A 20,000-nucleotide genomic window follows, 5' to 3' on the forward strand; every position below is an offset into this window, starting at 1 on the left:
CTCAGGATGGAATGCCTGGCTGGTGTCCCTGGTGTGTTGGCCTGTCTGCAGATCAGCAGCTGCCAAGATCAATATGAATCATAACCAATATTTACTAAGCATGCTGACCCATGACTGCCTGCCTAAACACACACACACACACACGCAGGCCTAATCCTGGAAAGAGATGCAGCTGCTGTAGCACCCCTCCCCCCCCCAACACACACACACACACACATGCATTGTTATGTTGTTATTGTTCACTAATGATCAGCAGCACCTGAACAAAACCAAACCTGCTTCATGTTCCCTCGCTCGTCTCGACTCAAAGACTCAAGAGAGAAACACAGATTCCTTTTAAGTGTCGACTGGTTTGGGTCACATCACGCGATGACAGATTCTTTCATGTTCCCTCTCAGACTTCGAGGAGCCGGAGGATCCGTCCACGCGTTCCTTCTTCTCCGAAATCATCTCGTCCATCTCCGACGTCAAGTTCAGCCACAACGGACGCTACCTGATGACACGGGACTACCTCACTGTCAAAGTGTGGGACCTGCAGATGGAGAACAAGCCTCTGGAGACCTACCAGGTGTGTGTGTGTGTGTGTGTGTGTTGATCTTTACAGTGGGATCAACAGCAGAGTCAAATGTTTGTGAGGATTAGTGTGGACGAGTGTGTGATCGTTCCTTCCCTCATTTCCAGTTCTTCTGCAGTACTTTTATTTGTGTGTGTGTGTGTGTTTCTATGACCTGAGCAGGTTTCCCATCATTCCTCAACCGGTCAGCTTAGTAAATAATGGTCAAGTCTGGATCAAATCAAACCTTATTGATTTCAGGCTAATCACTCACCATAATCCCGTTTCCCCGTCAGCCCGCCATCTTTTGCAATCAGGACAGAAGGGCTTATTGAGCCGACCTGTCCGTAGGAAGACAGATACGCGCTGCTGATGCTTCCTGAAGGGCGAAACCTCCCACGGTGAGGTCGCGGGGTCAGATCCTCACCGTCTGATCGGGGGGGCACCGTCTCAGGGCAGGTGGTGATTGATAAGGTCGTCCTGCAGGAATCCTCCCGGGATCAGGAGATTCCTCATCTGATCCCACCTGCTGCCTAACTGTCTTAGCCCGCTGTAGGTCAGCAGGTCTGAGGAGATTACGGGAGTGGAGCAGATGGTCGCAGAGGTTTAAGTTGCGTGGTTGCACGGCGATGAAAACCAGAAAACTCAAGCAGTCAAAGATAAAAACCCTAATTATCATAGTCCAGCCGTTTTCACTCAGTGGCTCAGAGGTTAATCTGATCTCATCTGAATGTTTATCCACAAATGCAGGAAAGACTTTCATATGATTTTTGTGGTTCGTCTTTCAGGTTCACGACTATTTACGGGGGAAGCTTTGCTCGCTGTACGAGAACGACTGCATCTTTGATAAGTTTGAGTGCGTCTGGAACGGAACAGACAGGTGAGACGAACCATCCATCCCTCCATCATCCCTCCCTTCATTCATCCCTCCCTCCATTCATCCAGATAACTCTCCTCTCCTCTTCCTCAGTGTCATCATGACCGGCTCCTACAACAATTTCTTCCGTATGTTTGACCGGAACACCAAGCGGGACGTGACCCTGGAAGCCTCCAGAGAGAACAGCAAACCCAGAGCCATTCTGAAGCCTCGCAAGGTACCGACGCCACAGAACGGCTCATCAAAGACGCCATCATGGTGTTATGTGTAAATGTCTTACCTTGCTCTCTGTCGTGATCCTCCTCCAGGTTTGCGTGGGCGGGAAACGCCGCAAGGACGAGATTAGCGTGGACAGCCTGGACTTCAGCAAGAAGATCCTCCACACCACCTGGCACCCGCACGAGAACATCATCGCCGTCGCCGCCACCAACAACCTCTACATCTTCCAAGACAAGGTTAACTAAGAGGCAAACTGCCCCCGCCCGCTGACCCCTGACCCCCACAGGAGATGAGGGTGGGGGTGGGGGGCTGCAGCGAGAGAGGAAGAGCCCTTATCATCCTCCTCTTCCTCCCCTTTACGTCGAGTTGCTGCGGAGCTCGAATTTTGCGGAGGAAGTGCCGAGTTTTCCCAAAAGAGGATTATGATCCAGTGACTGAGTGAGGATAGTGGACGATGATGATGATGATGATGATGAAGATGATGATGATGGTGGGAAGCAGCACGTGGATTCAGCCTGGATTTGCAGTTTGCATTCCTCACTCTTGATTTTAATTTATTTTAGCCGACGCGGACGCCCCAAGACGCGAATTCTGTGCATTTATGCAAGGAGCGGATTGGCTGCATGAGTGACGAGGACGCTGCAGCCGCGTGGACCCAGAGAGGAAGAGGAAGAGGCGGCGGTGGATGAGGGTCCAGCAAACACAAATATGAAAATAAAAAGAGCACACAGACTAAAAACTAAGCTGCCATGACGCTGACTGGCTGTCGTGTAGCAACAGTGCCCCCTATCTTTGAGTCCTGCTCATGCTACCGTGCATGTGATTGACTCCCCCTCCCCTCTCCCCTCCTCCTCCCCCCTCTTCCCCGCGGCCTCTGTAAGGAGTCGGCGGCGACGTTCTGGACATTTGCAGGATCCCTGTTGAGAAGGAACAGACTGTTAAATCTCCCAGACCGAGACTCGTTTCTCGCCGGCGGCACAAACGGCGGTCGTTCGGTCTTTTTAGCCCCCCTCCCCTCCCCTTCCCTCTTCCTCCTATCCCTCCCTCCCCCTCCCTGGAGTGGCTGCCGTCGTGTGTAACGTGAATGACGCCCCTCCAGGCCGTGTCGATGGTTTTTCGTTTTAACGCCGTTGTTTTTCTGAGTCCTGTCTCCGTCCACGATGCTGTTTAGAAGCTGTGGTGCCTTCTTTTTGGTATGTGGTGGGTTTCGATGTATTGGGCGGGTGGGGGGGCTGCGTGGGTGGGGTGGGGTGGGGGGGTGGAGGAGTGTGAATGTGTCAGATGAGTGTTAAATTAGGGATGATGATTTTGTTCCGCTCTCTCTCTCTCTTTCTCTATAAGCAACAACAAAAACAGTCACGAGGGGGAGGAAGTGCTTATAGGCGAGGTCACCATGGTAACACCAGGTCAGGGTTTGGACCCACTGTTACGCTGTGACGTGTGTGAGCGTCACACCACAGACGAGCTGACGTCATCGGTTTGAAAGAAAGACAACTAAATCCCCCATTAGAGCCACATTGAGCGTTTGTATCGTCACGACAACGATCTGCAGGTGATTGATCCCTTCACTTTTTTTGTGTTGCTTATTACGCGACATCACTCTCTGGTTTCCCGGGAAAGCACAGCTCAGTCTCTGCATGCGACGGATCTTTGATCACCGACGAACCCGGCGGCTGGCCTGTAGTCACGGCAACGCCTGCAGATCGTTTCAGGCGCTATGCAAAGTCAAATTCTTTGCCATTTCCCCCGCGTGTTCAGATTTTAGATGGTTCCTGTGTGTGTGTGTGTGTGTGTGTGAGAGAGAGTGCCCCCTGTTGGTGAAGGGCGGCGTCACGGCGCAGCAGCAGGAAGTAGGCGCTCGGCTCGTTAGCGTTTCTATGAGAGAGGCGGACAAAAGGGACACGACAACAAACTCTGTGAAATCAGGGAGTTATTCAATGTGATTCCTTTAAAACAGTCATGTCTTGTAAACACACTCCTTTGTGAAACTTCTAATTGAAACAAAAAAAAAAAAACTTTTATAGCTCAGAATGTATTGAAATGCAATTAAAACCATGCAGTCTTTATGCTTACTGGACTTTCTTTGAATAAAAAAAAAAGAATAAAGATGTGCAAGTTCAACTCCTGCTTTGTTTACACTTCCTCTCTTGTTATTAATAAGCCTCCGAATGACGTCATGGATGTCAATTACAACCAGCGTGCAATGAAAAAGGGGCTGTGGTGCAATGGCGCCCTCTGGTGGCTGAAAGGGAAACTGGTTAAAGACAATCTGCCTCTAAAAACAAACACATTACCTTTGTAGTGCTGCTAAATGTTCGCTCAACCATCACATCATCATAATTCCAGACACCTATGCAAAAGAGGTCCTATATTAACTCTTAAACAATAATCTAAAGTGTTAGTGACTCTTTCATGACCTACATAAATACAGGATGATGAGAGCTTTACCTCTGAGCCACTGAGGGACAAACACAGAGACAAATTGGGGATCCGATCCAAATGCCAGCGTCTCCACATTATGCAGAGTTGATCTAATTGGCCCCATGCGGCTGGAGGCCACGCACACGTCAGCTGGGGACTGAGGCTGTCAATCACGCAGCGTCTTTATAACCTGGTGCAGCCGCTCCTGCGTCCCTGTGTCTCAGGATCAACCCAGAGGCAGACAGACTGAGAGACAGACAGACAGACTCGAAGACAGAAGCGCCACTGTGATCATTGATTATCCATTGATCCGTTTTCAATTTGAGAAAAACCCTCTGCGTGGGAGAGATGGAGAAGTTGAATGGGAACAATGTAACTTTGGGGAACGTCTCCATAGAGAAGTGGCCTCTGACTGAACGAGGCTCACACCAGCATCTGGGTCCCGGGGAGCTGAGGGTCCTGGTGCCGGCCATCCTGGGAGTCCTCTGCGTCCTGGGCCTGGCCTGTAACCTCACTGCCATGGTCATCTTGTTCTCCAACGCTCACAAAGGCAAACTCTCCCTCATCAACTCCCTCATCTTCAACCTGATGTTTGCCGACGGCCTGGTCCTGGCCTTCGCCGTGCCGTTCCGCGCCGCCTCCTACTCCAAGGCCAGCTGGACCCTGGGCTGGGCCGTGTGCAAGACGGCCGACTGGTTCCTCCAGTCCTGCATGGCGGCTAAGAGCTTCACGGTGGCGGTCATGGCTAAAGCCTGCTACCGCTACGTCTCCAACCCCACCAAGCAGGTGAGCATCCACCTGGGCTCCATCCTGGTGGTGCTGTTCTTCACCTGGCTGTCCGCTTGCTCCGTCACCGTCCCACACTGGCTGTTTGCTGCTCTGCTGAGAGAGAGCCGCGGCCTGGTGTGTGTGCTGGCGGTCCCTCCTGAAGCCCGGGAGTTCATGTGGGTGTACGTGAAGGCGTTCCCCCTGGGGGTCTTCTGTGCGCCCCTGAGCTTCGCCTTGTTGTACTTCTGGAGGGCTTACGGACGATGCCATCGCCGCTCCAGCAAGACTCAGAACCTTCGCACGCAGATCCGGTCGAGGAAACTCACCTTGATGCTGTTCAGTTTGACCGTAGCCATGGCGATCCTCTGGCTTCCACAGTGGGTGGTGTGGGTGTGGGAGAGTCACGTAGCAGAGAGGGAGATGGAAGGAGCCCAGCCGCTCGTCTCCTCACCTCCCCTGCTCCTGTCCCTCTCCGCTCAGCTGCTCACCTTCTCTCTGTCTCTGGTGAACCCTCTCATCGTGCTCTTCCTCTCTGAGGAGTTCAGAGACGGCTACAGGGGGCTGTGGTGGCGCCTCACCCTGCGCAAGCAACCTCAGCAGAAGCCAAAACCCGGACCGCACAACCCCACCTCTCTGCGGTCCCCCTGTCCCAGACCAGAGCCCTCCAGCCAGCTGAGGGGACACTCTCCCAGCGCCAGCCAGCGTCCCAGCAGAGAAGCCCACCAGTCCCAGCCTGAGCAAGGAGGAGGAGGAGGAGGAGGAGGAGGAGGAGAGGGGAGGGAGGCAGACGGGGTGAGCCTCAAAGACGGGATCGTTTTACCTGATGTGGAGCAGTTCTGGCAGGACAGAGAGACGGGATCGCACACGGAGGAAAACGACCCCACGCCCTGGGAGAGCCACAGCAAAGACGGGGACAGGAAGTGAGACGTCCAGACAGAAGCTTCATCTCTGCACCATACACTGATACTGCTCTGTCTGCTGTGTTTACACTCTGTCTTATTCAGAGGTAAGGAGGGGAATCAGAGCTGAGCATCATGCTGTGTGTTTGTGTCTTTCTGTGGCTGTCAAATTAAAGGTAGACGATGTAAATTCAATCCATACAAACTTATATATTGTGCGTTTATTGACATCATGCTCTGTAACGGTTAAATTCTTGAAGTAACTGTGAATAATATTGGCATCCAGCTCAATACATTCAGATTTGACTGATTGATTTATTGATTGATTAACCGGGTGTAAAGGTTTGTGTTGCATTTGTGTGTAGAGAATCTTTTTAGTGTGTTTTGATCATCGACAAAGTGATGCAGAAATGTAAATGTAAAGTTTTGGACAGTGAAAGTGTAAAAGAGGGCTACAATAAAAAACAAAACATGTGACCTGAACTGCTCTTGTGGTGTCTAAAAATCACACACACACACACACACACACTAGAGTCTTAATGAGGATGGACTCCTGTTGGCTCGGGTCCATTCCATTTATTCTCATCAGGTGCCTATTAAAGTGTCCTGGGTTCTAATTAGAGCTGCAGGACTCATCTGAGTGGACCCGGCTCAGCTGGAGGCTCATCAGGTATTCTCTCTGCATTGATCTGAATAAACATGATAGGTCATAGTTAAAGTGTGTGTGTGTGTGTGTGTGTGTGTGTGTGTGTGTGTGTGTGTGTGTGTGTGTGTGTGTGTGTGTGTGTGTGTGTGTGTGTGTGTGTGTCTGACCTGATCTGTGATCGATCAGTCTGTCTGCCGCAGCAGCGATCCAGCTGTGCCGAACGCCGCAAACTACTGTCGGCGTCGCTCCTTTCCTCGCTAATTAACGCCGAGAAAGATGTGTTTCCAGTGATATCACACACGAGGGGGAGATGAATGGAGATGTTTACCTGAAAACAGGGCTGTAAAGTGTTAAATGAAAGAGAGAGCGGGAGGTTTTAGGATGTAGGAGTCAGCACCTCGTCCTCGTCCCCGCCCCCCGGCTGACATTCTCTGCTCATTAATCATTGATGTTGACCTTTCACTGCCAGAGGCGACGCTCACATTCAGAATAACGCTTAACTGTAGGAAAAGCACCGTCGCTCTTCAGGGTCGTGACCCCGTCAGGGAAATGGATGGCAAAGAGAAGAGCAGCACTCCACGGCTGCATCCCAATTACAACAATAACAGCACAACAATAACATGGGGGAGCGTTAATGGCAGTGGATGGACACACACACACACACACACACACACACACACACACACACACACACACACACACACACACACACACACACACACACACACCTAATGAGCTTGCCAGTGTGTTGGATGTTCTCCAATTCCTGCTCTGTCATTGCAGGTGAGGAACAAATGCAGCTCCTAACATCGATGGCGGCTGGGTTCCATTTAGTTGTGCGAGTAAATCCTGCACCCCCGCCTGCTCCAAACAATACAAAGGCCCTGACACTTAGCAATTATTCATGTGTTGCCTTACATAGCTGTTCAATAAGCCAAAGTGTTTGTTTGTGTTGGGGACAGGTCCATTAGGGGGCCGTTTAAGGTGGACTGGCTCGGTTCCAGCTGGACCCTATCGGCTTCATTGATCCTGATTGAAGTGAGACGTGCTGCAGCTTTTATATTTAACAGGAGTTTAGATGGAAAAACAAACTTTCTGCAACTCTAAATCCAATAAAAGCAGAAAGAAAATTAGTTTTTTTTATACTTTCCACATTTAGTTTGTATTTTACTTGTCAGATTTCTCTACAGATGAAAAACTGGTGGATGTTTTTTTCTATTTTGGTGACACTTTCATAATCTTGCCACTAATCTTCTTCCTGAATGATTTTTTCCTTATTTAAACCAATTTTGCATGAATAAATCCATTACTTCAGCACTAAATTAACCTTTCCACAGGAACACGATGAGGTTAACCGTCTGTCTAAGCCGGTTTCTGCTCTCTCCTCCCTCTATAATTGGGAGATAACTGTGAGAACGAGCAGCTGGACCTGGAAAACCTGAACTGAGAGATGAAACCGGACAGGAAATGGAACGAGCTCATCAAGATTACAAAGAGTGGAAATCAGTGCAGCTTAATGAGGTTATTAGGATCCAGAGCAGGGGGGCTTCCAGCAGGTGAGAGCTCCTTTACTGCCCCCTCCTGGCTGTGCCCCTCCTGGCCTGCTGTGAGGGGGACGCAGGGGTGTCACCCCCGCTTTTCATCCCTCAGCCAATCGTCATCCCTAATAGATGAATCACCGCAGGAAGTGACACGTTCGTTAACACTAATTATGCTCAGCAGGAGAGCCTGGCTGCAATTAAGCTACATGCTAAACCTTTTCCCTGCCAAGTTCCACTTACCTCTCTCTCCCTTTGGTCCTGTGGAAGATTACCTCTCTACAGTCCACAGAGAGCCTAGTGTGTGTGTGGGTGTGTGTGTTGGAGGCTGGGTCTGGGGGTTTGGTCTTGGTATTTAAAAGTCTTTTGATTAGAATAAATCTGCAGCTTTCATCTCAGTGAAGGATGCAGAGATGTAAAGGGCACCGACCCTCCAAAGAGGCGGAGACGCTCTTACACACACACACACACACACACATCCATCCATTTATCTATTGAGCCCTAAAGTGAAAGGTTTGCAGGGATAAACTCCTCCGCCCAGGATCTCACAATTTCTGCAGTCATTTCCTGAATTTTGTGCAGAATTTGGCCAATTTTTCCTCATCAATCCCAAATTTACACTTTTATTTATATTCAAAGTTTAAATGGATCAACATGACAAACAAAATATGCACAGAACATTTATTTTCTTCTGTCTCTAAACATTCTAATATTTTAAAGTTCTGTAGTTTAGAGGAACACATTGAGCAGATCTATTGGTTATGTAATGTTTACAGAGTTAAACATTCCGTTGCAGCAGGATAATCTGTTTATACAACCAGGAGGAACCCCGCAGACCTGCACTTCTGTGTGCGCCCCTGTTGATCTAAGACGAGCCTGCAGCTTTACTGAGGAGGAACACACACATGTGGACTCACCAAGTCTGTACCTCAATAAGGGTTCAGCTCAGAGCATCAGGGCCACAATACGGTCTGAGATCAGGGAGGCAAGCTGGCACAGAGGGGAAACACACCGACTAAATCGGTGAGGGAGCGAGGGATGATGGAGAACAGGTGAGACAAACTAGGAGCAGGTGAAACTAATCAGACGGTCACACAGGCGGGAAGCACACAAGGACAGGAGGGGAATTCTGATCATCTGATGCAGTTAGAAGTTTGTTTATATCACAAACCGGAGAAGATTATGTGGATAAATCTTAAAATAAACTTGACTCTGGGCCTCAGACGAGATTCGACTCTGCTGGATCTTTACACACACACACACACACAGATATAAAGAAGATGAAGAGTAACTGAAACCTGTAACTGCAGCTCAGACACAAAATAAATCACCTTGTTTTTAAAGTGTCATCAATAATAAATGACATATGAATAATAAATGCCTGACACACACAAACACACACACACACACACACACACACACACACACACACACACACACACACACACACACACACACACACACACACACACACACACACACACACACACTTCATCAAGGTGCCTGCAAACCAAATTCCCAGCACCACCATCAGGACAGAGTGAAGGTTACACTTTGCTCTTTTATTGCTTATCTTTTTTACTGCTGTATATTTCAAGTAAAATCTACAAGAAGACTTTGGGTTTAATCCAAAGCACATTTAACTCCTCCTCCTCCTGACACTAGATCATTTCAACTATTACTAAGAAGGGATCTTATGTTATGTTATGATATAATCTCAATTTTTCTCTCTGAATTTCAAATTTTATGTAGCCGCCGCTATTTCATGTTCCAACACACCCTGAGTTTGCTGTATATGTTCTATTTACACTATCTGACATCTATATCATGAGTCACAATGGAGCACAGCTGTAGTTACATCATCACGTAATAATCAGTTGCATCTTTTTTCTTAATAAACACACACACTGTTAGATTGACAGGCACAAAGTAAATCAAGTGTATACAGGATACATGTTTACTTTACTCTGTGTGTTTATTTAAATTCCAGTTGAAGGCACAATCTTACACGCTGCCTATGAGCTTGCATAGGTCTGATTAAGAAATAAAAAATAAAATAGAAGTAAGAACGTGATGCTTCCTCACGTTAACGTCATCACGTTACGATTGGCCACAATGTTTGAACCGTACCTGAAAAAAACGCCCAAATCCGTCACTGTGTGTGTGTGTGTCTGTGTGTGTGCGGCCAGTACATTCCTGAGGGCTGCACATTTGGAGCGAACGCGGATCGGGAGAACATGTTACAGATGCAAACACGGCACATTCATGTTTGTTGTCACGGGATCTTTTCTGATTATCAGTGACAGAAATGAGCGACAGAATCTCCTTCAACAACACAGCTGGCAAAAGTGCAATACTCATAATTAAAACCATAATATCCCAAAGGTTTACTGCTACATATCAGACAGCTGTCCCTCATCAGACGCATATACTTACAGCATGCATGTAAGACTTTCCCTGGTCCCCTTCAGTCCCTTTATTATGTTATCATCATCATCATCCTCTCACTTGGCTCTCGGCGTGTTTTCTTAATATAAGACATCCCATGATTCTCTTACAAGCCTCATTGTAAACACTCGTTTTGTCTTTGCCGGGTGAATAAATACTCCTGCTACTGCTCTCAGTTTCACATTTTCTTCCGTCACAAGTGTGTAAAGCAGCCTGTTCCCTCCTCCGTTAGAGTCTGATGGAGGTGCGGCTGGTTCATGTTGCTCTTTGCTCAGAAGCTCACAGACAGGAAGTCCACAAGTGTTGGATTCAGTCCGTGATTCGATGCGATTTGGTCGTCCAGGACTTCCCCCCTGAGCTCCTGCTTTAGGATCTAAAAGAGGGGAAGTGAATAGATGAGTATAAATGTGTGTGTGTGTGTTTGTAGAGGACGATGAGGCGCTGCTGCTGCTGCTGGATGAGTTTACCTGTCTGGCCTTTTCTGTCCAGCAGATGGAGCCAGAGCAGCTTTCCCTCTCTGAAGGGCGTCGGTGGTGAGCTGCAGTCCGATGGTTTGTTGTTGTTCCTGCGTTGAAAACAAGCGAGTCAGACTCAGCAGGTTTGTTTCTGTGCCCCAGCTTGAGTCATCGCATCTATTCTGATATTAACTTACAACTGGCTGTGGTCTGTTGACAGGACAAGGTGGTGGCGGTCTGCTGGGGGGGTCCGGGAAGAGTTTAGGTCCTGTGGAAGGCAGAGATGGAGCTTTGGAGGGTATGGGTGGAGGTCCTGAAGGAGGTGGGGCAGAGCGGTGAACAGGTGCTGAGGGAGCGCCCGCCTGAGGAGACGGGTCAGGCTGGATCTGAGCCGGAGGCCCTCGCTCTCTCCGCACCACAGCGTACGTAGGGACAGGAGGAGGCTTCCCAGCAGGACGAGCCGGTCTGGATCGAGCGGAGACAGACGGACTTGGACGAGGAGAGGACGTCCCCTGGAGGAAGCGACCAGATCAAGATAAGTGACCGGAACAATGAAGTGATGTCATGTGTGTGATGTTGGTATTGTTCTGTTACCAGGCGGTCTGGTTCCTGTCTCTTCACCAGGAAGGCCGGGTTGGAGTGACCGCTCACGTGTCCGTCAGCACGGAGAGGTTTGGCCTCGGCCGGGACCGAACAGCTGAGGAGCAAAACACGGTTACAGAGAAACAAACCAACACAAGGATCATTCATACATGGAGACTTCTCATAAGTCCTTTACTTTGGCACTGGAGTTGGAGCAGAGGCTTTCAGGGGGCGGAGCTTGTGCCTAAAGCAGCACAACAGTCCAACAGCAGCCAGAACCACAAAAAGAACCAACGGGAGAACCACCAGGACGGGGAGCACGCCGCCTGTAAACACAAATGACGCCATGATTACCACAGCCAAGGTTCAGAACATGACAGAATGTGTAGAGATAGGAGCTGAGTCTGACTCTGGTTGATGACGGGTCCACTGTCCACGCTCCCGCCCGCCCCGGCCTTATCACACAGAGGAGGAGCCCAGCCCGGGTTACAGTGGCAGTTGTGGTTGTTGTTGCACAGCTGGAGAGAGAGGAGCAGGAGGTTTAGAGGTCAGAGCGGAGTCCAGACATCAGACTGAGGAGGCTGCAGGTCCCAGTCTTACCCCGTGTCCGTGGCACCTGGCGTTACAGTCGTCAGCTTGGAGGAAAGAGGCGTTGCGGCACTGTCCATCAAAGCAGAGCTGGGGACAGAAGGAGGGAGAGTCAGAGACCAGCTCGTTAAGACCATCATGGCGTTTATGGGTTCCAGCTCACCGAGTCCTCGCCGCACTTGGTGCCGGTCATGACCAGGCCCGGGTCCAGAGTGTCCCCTTGTCCGTCTTCCCCCTGGCCCCCGGGCTGGTACACGTGCGTCCCCCGGCACAGGACCTTCCTGTTCTCAAACTGGACGGTGGTGTGTATGGGGACGGCGTTGGTCTCGATGGGTTTGGTGGCGGAGCTCAAACACTGGATCTTCCCACATGTGGCGTCTCTGGGGGGAGTAACAGCAGATGCGTGTTGAGCTTGTGAACGCTTGAACACTTGATCACATATTTGCCTTTGTGTTGATGTTCTTCACCTCTCCTTGCAGCTTCTGTACTTCCCCAGCAGGTCTTTGCCACAGTTTCCAAACATGTCTCCTGCTTCATTTACCAGCTTAAAACACATATGAGGGGCAGGGCGGCCGTCTGTGTGTAGAGGAGAGAGAACGCACTTAAGAGAGGCAAATCTAACGCACACTTTTGGACACACATCACTGCATGCGCCGGGTGTTGTGTGGCCACCTGATGGAGGCCAGATGGCATCACACACACACACACACACACACACACACACACACACACACACTCTGGGTGCCTCCTGCAGCAATACAAAGCCTCTCCAGGGAGGCTGTCACAAGATAAACAACATCAGACTGGAGAGGAGCCAATAACTATCACCTTTCACCTGTAGAGGGCGCTGGGGAGGCCGGCAACCCAACGCCAGGGCAGAAAACAAACTACATACAGGAAAAGGATGATTTTATTCAAATATCTAAAAAATAATAATAATAAATAAAATAAAATAAAATAAAATAAAATAAAATAAAATAAAATAAAATAAAATAAAATAATCAGATCTAATCTTATTAAATTAAATTAAATTAAATTAAATTAAATTAAATTAAATTAAATTAAATTAAATTAAATTAAATTTTATTACATTTTATTACATTTTATTTAATTCTATTTAATTTTATTTAATTTTACTTTACTTTACTTTACTTTATATTACTTTATTTTATTTTATTTTATTATTCTAAGGTTTTAAAGAACAGGCTCAGATCTTCAATTTGGTTTCTGTGAAATTCATTAACCCTTTATAACCCTCACATTAACCCTAACACTGACTGTACATTCATTATTATGAAACAATACATTCAATACTATAGATTCATATGACCAGCAGGTATGTGACTGACCTCGTCCCCATAGCGACTGACACTGCTGCTCCAGGGTGAGACACATGCCGGTGTAGCAGTAGGCCTGTCCTCCGGCGCAGGGATTACCGTCCACCAGGTAGAAGTTAGCCGGACAAGTCTCCGCCTCCCCGTCGCAGTACTCTGGGAGATCACACGGGCCGGACGGAGCGCGGCACAGCACGCCTGGACTCTTCAGCTGAAGAGGAGAGAGGAAGAGGAGGGTTCATCAAACAACAAGACAGAGACAGGACAGAGGAATGAGAGATCACAATGTGTGTGTTTTTTTGTAGAATCACATAATTACACAAGACATTAATCAAATCATTATTTTCATCCCTCAGAAAAGTTAGGATTACACTCTTCAGCCTACATTTTGCTCCCAGCTTCATCCTTCTCACTGAGGGCAGTTACACCTCTGCACAGTTTCACATGAGCAGAGTGTAAATGTCCATAATGAAGGTGAGAAACAGAAACTTGGGACAGCAAAGGTTGAGAGATCATATTATCTATATCAGTGTGACCCAATGTTCCATTTCACTCTGTGGATTGTACTCAGATTGTGTGGACAAACTGTAATCTTAGTACCTTGCAGTCCTGACAGCAGACCCCGTGTGCGCACTCGGCCTCAGCTTTCAGGGTGCAGTTGTTGGCGTTGCAGCAGGGGCTGGTACATTCCTGCACAGAGACGGATCCAGCCATGAGTCCTGCACACCGGCATACAAGAGACAAGACACACTGCAGCTGAGCCTCACCTCCTCAGATCCACAGTCACATTCCTCTCCCTCCTCCAGGTAGCCGTTCCCACAGCGCTGCCCCCCGTACATCACTCTGGTGTTGGGTAGATTAAAGAGACACTTCCCTCCTCCAGAGCTCAGGTAGCTCCTCAGCTCCTTCTGGTTGCACTCATTAAACACACGAGGAAACGGGTGCCTGAGGAGAGAGGGTAAGCACAAAACCTGCAGGTAAGACTTCAATTCTCGTCTTCCATGTTCTGCTGTTACTCTAAATAGTTCCATTCCTAATGTGTGGTCTCCCACCCGGTGGCGGCGGCCATGATGCAGCCTCCGTCCTCGGCTTTGGCCTTGCAGCAGCCCGTGCTGTCGTGACTCATGCCAAAGTTGTGTCCGATCTCGTGCGCCATGGTGGCAGCCACGCCCACCGCAGAGTCGGAGTGGTCCTGCTCAGCAGAAGACAAGATCTTACTGACACTAAAAACATGCTGACATTCCATTACAGTAACCTGAAATACACCGTGATAAACCTAAGACAGGATGTGGATCATACTGCAGAGTGTATCATCATGATGTAACACTTATTTAAACTACACGGGGTCCACTCTGAGTTACATATGAGGGAGGAGAGGCACATTACTGGGACCTACACTCTCTGATCCAACTGACATGAGACCCAAGGCTGAATTCCAAGCACTCTGCTCTGGGATCCAAGACACAGCTGAGCCTCTTTGGGCTGAGTCCATTTGTGCACCTGTCAACTCAATTTGTTTGCCATTGCTGAATGCAAATAAATCCCTTTTCTTCCCTTTATGGTGCTGCATCACAAACACCACTTCTGACTCGGTGCAAAGGCAGAGTATCTCTCAAATCCCATGATCAGGAGTTGCTGTATAGTGATAACTGATTGTGTAACTACAGCTTCTGGTCCTGCTGCTCTGTAACTTTAGAGAGCGATGACAGAGATCCAATCCTGGACAAAGTGTTCATTAACATTAAAGACAGAGGGATGTGTGTCCTTCTGAGTGAAATCACTTCTAATGTACGTTCGATTAAAGTCCTGCCCTCTTCATGCTCTCACCGTGTTCACTCCTCCAGACTGGTACTCCGAGCACATGGCTTTGAGAGGCGCCATTCCGATGGTGGCGCCCTGGAATGACATCCCCCTGGAGACGCAAATGCCAATGCTGATTAGTTTGAGCTGGACGGCAGCCGACCCGGGTGCGTCTGATGCTGTTATTGTCTCACTGAATGAAGCTAAAATCAATGGAGACGCAGACTTGGCACCACAAGAAGGAGAAAGAGATCAGGGGGAGGGGAGTACAATTAATCTATAAGGGGGTGAATAAGAGAGAGAGAGAGAGAGGGAGAGAGAGAGCGAGAGACTAACGTGATGAGCTGAGCGTTGTCATTGGGCAGCGCGTGGAGCTGTTTCCGTCTCCAGGCCAGGAATGCTCCCAGGGTGCTGTGTGGGTTGTCAGACACACTGATCATGTCCTCGTGGCTCCACACCTCCAGGCCGATGAGGGCCACACGGATACTCAGAGGCTTGTAGTACTGTGGAGGGGATATGAGAGCAGATGCAGGAGCAGGGACACACACACGCACACACACCGGCCCAGAGTCATACTATGAGTAAGAATCAGCAGTTGATGACTGAAAGACAGTGAGGGAGTGTTTGTGGTTCACCTTGTCCACATAGTTTGCAGCCTCCAGTAATTTCATCTTGGTTCTCTCCAGGCTCCGCCCGTGCTTCTCAAACTGTGAAACACACCACATATAGTAACCAAACACCAACACACACCACACACACACCTACACCTCTGTGCATCTCAAAACCACAAGAGAGGAACTCCCAAACCCCAAGTGACAAAACAGGAAGTGAAGCAGCAGCGAATCATGACTGCAGCTGAGCCCTCAGGGTGCCAGGCTGCTCTGATAACAGGCATGGGTTTGTTCAGTACAGAATTAAAATTAGTTCATTTCTAAGAATGAAGCTTCTCCTTATCACACTTCTGTTCAGGCCGTGGCTCCACTTCTGGTTTTTCATTTGTCTAAGAAGTTTCATTATGAGTCCTTATTTCCCTTGTCTTGCTTCAACCCCACTGTGACTCAGGCAGGTGATGGATGCTTCACCTCATGTAAACTCCACTCTGCTCTGATTTAGATAAATGGATTTGTTCAGGGGTCTCAGTTGGAGTAAAGCACCTCCGCGTGTGTTTCCTCATTAGATGATCGTATGAATTCCATCCCCATGTAAACGGCTTCATCATGTTTTTGTCTTCAGTACAGATCATGAGCTCATGTTTACAATCAGACAATGTTTCCTCAGCTAAAAACAGAAAAGAAATCTAATATACCTCAGCTTTATCTGCCACCAGCAGGAGCTCTACATACTTCATACTCTGGCCCAAATCTCTCCGGTCCTGAAAGAGAAGGGATGAACACGTGAATGCAGCATCGGAGGTGAGATCATGTTGACGTGACAGCGTGAGGTCGGCGCTCTGAGCTCACCCGTACGCTCTGCGACCGCGCAATTCCACGGAAGAAGCTACGGAGCCCCGGGGGATGCTCCTTGTTGCCATGGTGATGGGCGCACCTTCCCTCAGGCAAATGGAGGCTCTCGGCTCTGAAGACGGCGTGCTGCTGCTTGCCCGCGGAAACGGGAAGAGGCTCGATCAGGTAGCTGACGCTGGTGTTCAGGGAGATCAGGCCCCTGGGGAAACAAAGGCACCGATCATGGTTCCACACACACACACACACACACAGAAGCTTCAGGCTCAGTCAGTTCTAATATCTATCATTCCTCTGCATAGTTGCGTTGATGATTGATTGAAGGATCTTTACAAATGCAGCTGCGGTCACATTATTGTCTCAGCGTGTCTCCGGCCATTTACTGCTGTTTATAAGAGAGCATCAGCTGGGATGGTCCGGGCGAAACGCAATCCTCCGGCGTCCTCATAAATGAATTCATGAGCGCACAGCGAGGACGAGCGCGGGCCAAGCAGCTGTGGAAAACATCTGGAGAGGTCAGACGCCCACATGTCTATGGCACTTTACGCTGTTTGTATTTCTCCAGAGGACGCATTCATTCGACCCCTCCTTCAGATATGGAGCAATGAATGCACACACACACACACACACACACACAGAATATCTCAGTCAGTGCCAGTTCCTCTCTGATCGTCTCTGGCAGGAAACGTCAGCTGCACTGAATCCACACCAGGAGGAAATAGAGGATCTCCACACTGTGATGGACTCAGTGAACCAACGCTGGAGCCGCTGACCTACTAACCTACTAGACGGCACAGGAGACCACACCAAACCCCTCTAGCGTCTCTGTATCAAAGGCCCAAAGCTCGTCTTCAGCGCAGCTCGGGTATCTAAAGGCCTTCAGGATTTAAATCCTCCAGAAACATCTTCGTATAGTTTTTCTCGAATCTCCTCACCAATCAGATCTCTCTCTGGCCGCTCTTGGTGAACTTTCTTACCTGAGTCCTGAGCAGGTGCTGACAGCAACACTGGAACCTTTGACACCCAGAACCTCCCCGTGATAGAAACAGTGTTCCTAGCAGACAGAACAATCATCAGTCAGCACACAGCTCTCTATATTTTAGGGTTTTAGAGTCGGACCTTCTAGCAGAGGAGCTCCAGGCTGAGACGCAGCAGAGAACATGCATCACATTATTGATTTGTTAGCTTCATCTTCTACAAATCCTCTTTCCGATATAACAACATCAAGCTGTCTGTCCCACATACTCACCGAGTTGGGGGGAGAGGAGGTTTGACGGCTCCCGACAGGAGTGTACCAGATTTCCTGATATCCCGGAGCCAGAAGCTGCCTAAAGAGAAGAGAGAGAGCACAAACTCAGCCTCAGGAGAGACGGCAGCGTATCAAAGCGGCAGACGGTCAGCTGGCTGGAACATCAACAAGACGGCGAAGGGACGCATCAAGGCGGCAGGAGAGCCAGCAGGAAACAGAGGAGATAAATCCTCTCTGGCAGACTGCAGCTCATGAAATATGCATTTTCACTGGCTGCTTTAAAGATTCAGCAGAAGAAGAAGATGGAATAATGTGCGTGAGTGTAAAACCCTGGTGACCCCGCGACCCTTTGAGCTGCACACAGGAGGCGGGAACGTCCTTATCCTGACAGTTTGAGGTTGAATCTGCATGTTTGACAGGTAGCCAAGTGCTGCTATAACAACAAACCATGAAATATAATATAATAATTCTTCTTCTTCTTCCTCCTCCCTCTCGCTCTGTGATGCATCTCTGGCTGCTTCTGTCAAACTCCTGGCCCGGTGTTTACATCTTGTACAGATGCTTGTTTTCCCGTCTTTCTCCATCCAACTTTTTGCCTCATTCCATTCCATCCTGTTTTCATTCATAAGCTATGCGCTCCAGCGTCTCACAGCTGTCTCTCTCCCTTCTTTCCTCTCCTCTCTCTCCCTCACACACACACACACACACACACTCTGCTACGCTGGGAGGCAGAGGAACTTTGGGGGGGGAAAACAAACTGACAGAGGAACTTACTGTAAGTAAATCTGCTGATGCCCCGAATTCATAAACACCTGAACAAACATCCCAGAACCTCCATCTGTAGTTTGGATCCATTTCAGCCGAGTTGAGGCTTTAACTCAGGGTAACATATCTGAACTCCTGAGACCCAGCGTCCTCATATGGGGACATTACATTTTTCCTTCCCTACACCTTATACATCATCGTGCTTAACTTAGTCCCGTTGTCCTCATGTGTGGACATTTTTCGCTGCCCCCTTTCAGTCAAAACTTTGGGTCAAAAAACATAGCAGACATTTTATACTTATTAAGTCCCATTAGGTCTCAGGGGGTTAAAAGGGGACGGATTTAAATGAAAGGCAAACGTGTTAAAACCACACACACGCACAGGATCAATGTGTCTGATGTGTGAGGTCAGTCTGCACGCACACTCACACACACACACACACACACAGTTTGAGACATTTACAGAGATGACTAGACGACAGAGGAGGAGATATATTTAGGATGATGGAGACAAATGGAGGGAGGAAGGGGACTTTTTCTGTGTCGTCCACCATCAGATGCCCCCGAGGAGCCGACAGAGACAATGGCAGCCTGTTGACGCCATCAGTCACAAAGCCAGTCAAAGACAAAACGGCTGCTTCATCTGTTAACAGATCGCCACGCTGCGGTTCAAGGGGGCGCACACACACACACACACACACACACACACACACACACACACACACACACACACACACACATACACACACACACACACACACACACACCAGTCTAACAGACAAGTTAGAAATGATTGCTAAGGGGAAATACATCCGGTTGATGTCATCCAAAGGGTAAACCCATCATCTCTTTCTTTCCTGCTTTCTTTCTTTCTTTCTTTCTTTCTTTCTTTCTTTCTTTCCTTCTTTCTTTCTTTCAGCTGCATTGCCGAGCTAAGCTGTGCTGACGTGCCGCTCCTCTGGGATAAGAGCGTGTGTGTGTGTGTGTGTGTGTGTGTGTGTGTGTGTGTGTTCTCTGAGACTGATGGCTACCTCACCTGCCACCATGTGACACACAGACACAACACACATTAATGGATCATTCTAGTTCTTTTTTTACGTTTCCCATGGACACAAAGTGGGAAAGTATTCTTAAAACAACCTCCAGTCCCTGCAGCTGTATGAAATTCAGCTCCACTCGTTTAGAAGAAGACATGAATCCTGAACTCCAACCAAGAATCTCTAATCCTCTTATTTTATGACTCAACCTCCTCTAGAAGAAAGTTTGCTAAGATGATAAACAAGCGAATATCCATGAAAATATGAAACATTTCCATGACTTTCTGTCTGTAAAGCACTTTCTCTACCTTTCTCCTGCTTGCAGAGGCTCTGATGAGTTCAATTTGTTCCTACAGCTTGGT

General features: G+C 48.6%; 3 protein-coding genes across 5 annotated transcripts in view; 2 read left to right on the forward strand and 1 right to left on the reverse strand.

Moving 5' to 3' along the window:
• The window catches only part of ppp2r2ba (protein phosphatase 2, regulatory subunit B, beta a), a 37,056-nt gene extending 34,741 nt beyond the window's left edge, over window positions 1-2,315 (forward strand). For both annotated transcript variants that reach the window (XM_076167858.1, XM_076167859.1), the window contains exons 7-10: window positions 399-568; window positions 1,342-1,433; window positions 1,524-1,647; window positions 1,739-2,315. In XM_076167858.1, coding sequence (XP_076023973.1) covers window positions 399-568; window positions 1,342-1,433; window positions 1,524-1,647; window positions 1,739-1,894 — 542 coding nt within the window. In that variant the 3' untranslated portion in view covers window positions 1,895-2,315. The remainder of the gene's footprint in view (window positions 1-398; window positions 569-1,341; window positions 1,434-1,523; window positions 1,648-1,738) is intronic.
• A 2,103-nt stretch (window positions 2,316-4,418) lies between these two features.
• gpr151 (G protein-coupled receptor 151) lies at window positions 4,419-5,762 on the forward strand. Its single transcript, XM_076167856.1, has 2 exons — window positions 4,419-5,575; window positions 5,636-5,762. Exons 1-2 carry the CDS (start codon window positions 4,419-4,421, stop codon window positions 5,760-5,762), a joined length of 1,284 nt encoding a protein of 427 aa, XP_076023971.1.
• A 4,084-nt stretch (window positions 5,763-9,846) lies between these two features.
• adam19b (ADAM metallopeptidase domain 19b) overlaps window positions 9,847-20,000 on the reverse strand; it is a 14,422-nt gene continuing 4,268 nt past the window's right edge. The window contains exons 4-23 of one of the 2 annotated variants that reach the window (XM_076167861.1): window positions 17,838-17,916; window positions 17,566-17,642; window positions 16,589-16,790; window positions 16,435-16,500; window positions 15,764-15,835; window positions 15,465-15,631; window positions 15,156-15,240; window positions 14,381-14,520; window positions 14,096-14,273; window positions 13,929-14,018; window positions 13,344-13,539; window positions 12,462-12,570; window positions 12,158-12,374; window positions 12,007-12,084; window positions 11,816-11,924; window positions 11,603-11,732; window positions 11,419-11,521; window positions 11,022-11,336; window positions 10,837-10,934; window positions 9,847-10,742 (exon numbers count right to left, since the gene is read on the reverse strand). In XM_076167861.1, the coding sequence (XP_076023976.1) occupies window positions 10,736-10,742; window positions 10,837-10,934; window positions 11,022-11,336; window positions 11,419-11,521; window positions 11,603-11,732; window positions 11,816-11,924; window positions 12,007-12,084; window positions 12,158-12,374; window positions 12,462-12,570; window positions 13,344-13,539; window positions 13,929-14,018; window positions 14,096-14,273; window positions 14,381-14,520; window positions 15,156-15,240; window positions 15,465-15,631; window positions 15,764-15,835; window positions 16,435-16,500; window positions 16,589-16,790; window positions 17,566-17,642; window positions 17,838-17,916 (2,518 nt within the window). In that variant the 3' untranslated portion in view covers window positions 9,847-10,735. Of the gene's footprint in view, window positions 10,743-10,832; window positions 10,935-11,021; window positions 11,337-11,418; window positions 11,522-11,602; window positions 11,733-11,815; window positions 11,925-12,006; window positions 12,085-12,157; window positions 12,375-12,461; window positions 12,571-13,343; window positions 13,540-13,928; window positions 14,019-14,095; window positions 14,274-14,380; window positions 14,521-15,155; window positions 15,241-15,464; window positions 15,632-15,763; window positions 15,836-16,434; window positions 16,501-16,588; window positions 16,791-17,565; window positions 17,643-17,837; window positions 17,917-20,000 lie in introns of those variants that run through there. The other variant, XM_076167862.1, reaches the window with a different exon arrangement.

This window comes from Genypterus blacodes, unplaced genomic scaffold (assembly GCF_046128005.1).
Source record: "Genypterus blacodes isolate CSIRO-AG114 ecotype Tasmania unplaced genomic scaffold, CSIRO-AGI_Gbla_v1 ptg000179l_1, whole genome shotgun sequence".
NCBI classification, from domain to species: Eukaryota; Metazoa; Chordata; class Actinopteri; order Ophidiiformes; family Ophidiidae; genus Genypterus; species Genypterus blacodes.

Excerpts from the sequence above, each read along its gene's own strand:
- gpr151 (XM_076167856.1), top strand. The coding sequence starts at position 4,419 with ATGGAGAAGTTGAATGGGAACAATGTAACTTTGGGGAACGTCTCCATA. Across the intron at positions 5,576-5,635 it reads GCCCACCAGTCCCAGCCTGA|CCTCAAAGACGGGATCGTTT; the intron begins GCAAGGAGGAGG and ends AGACGGGGTGAG.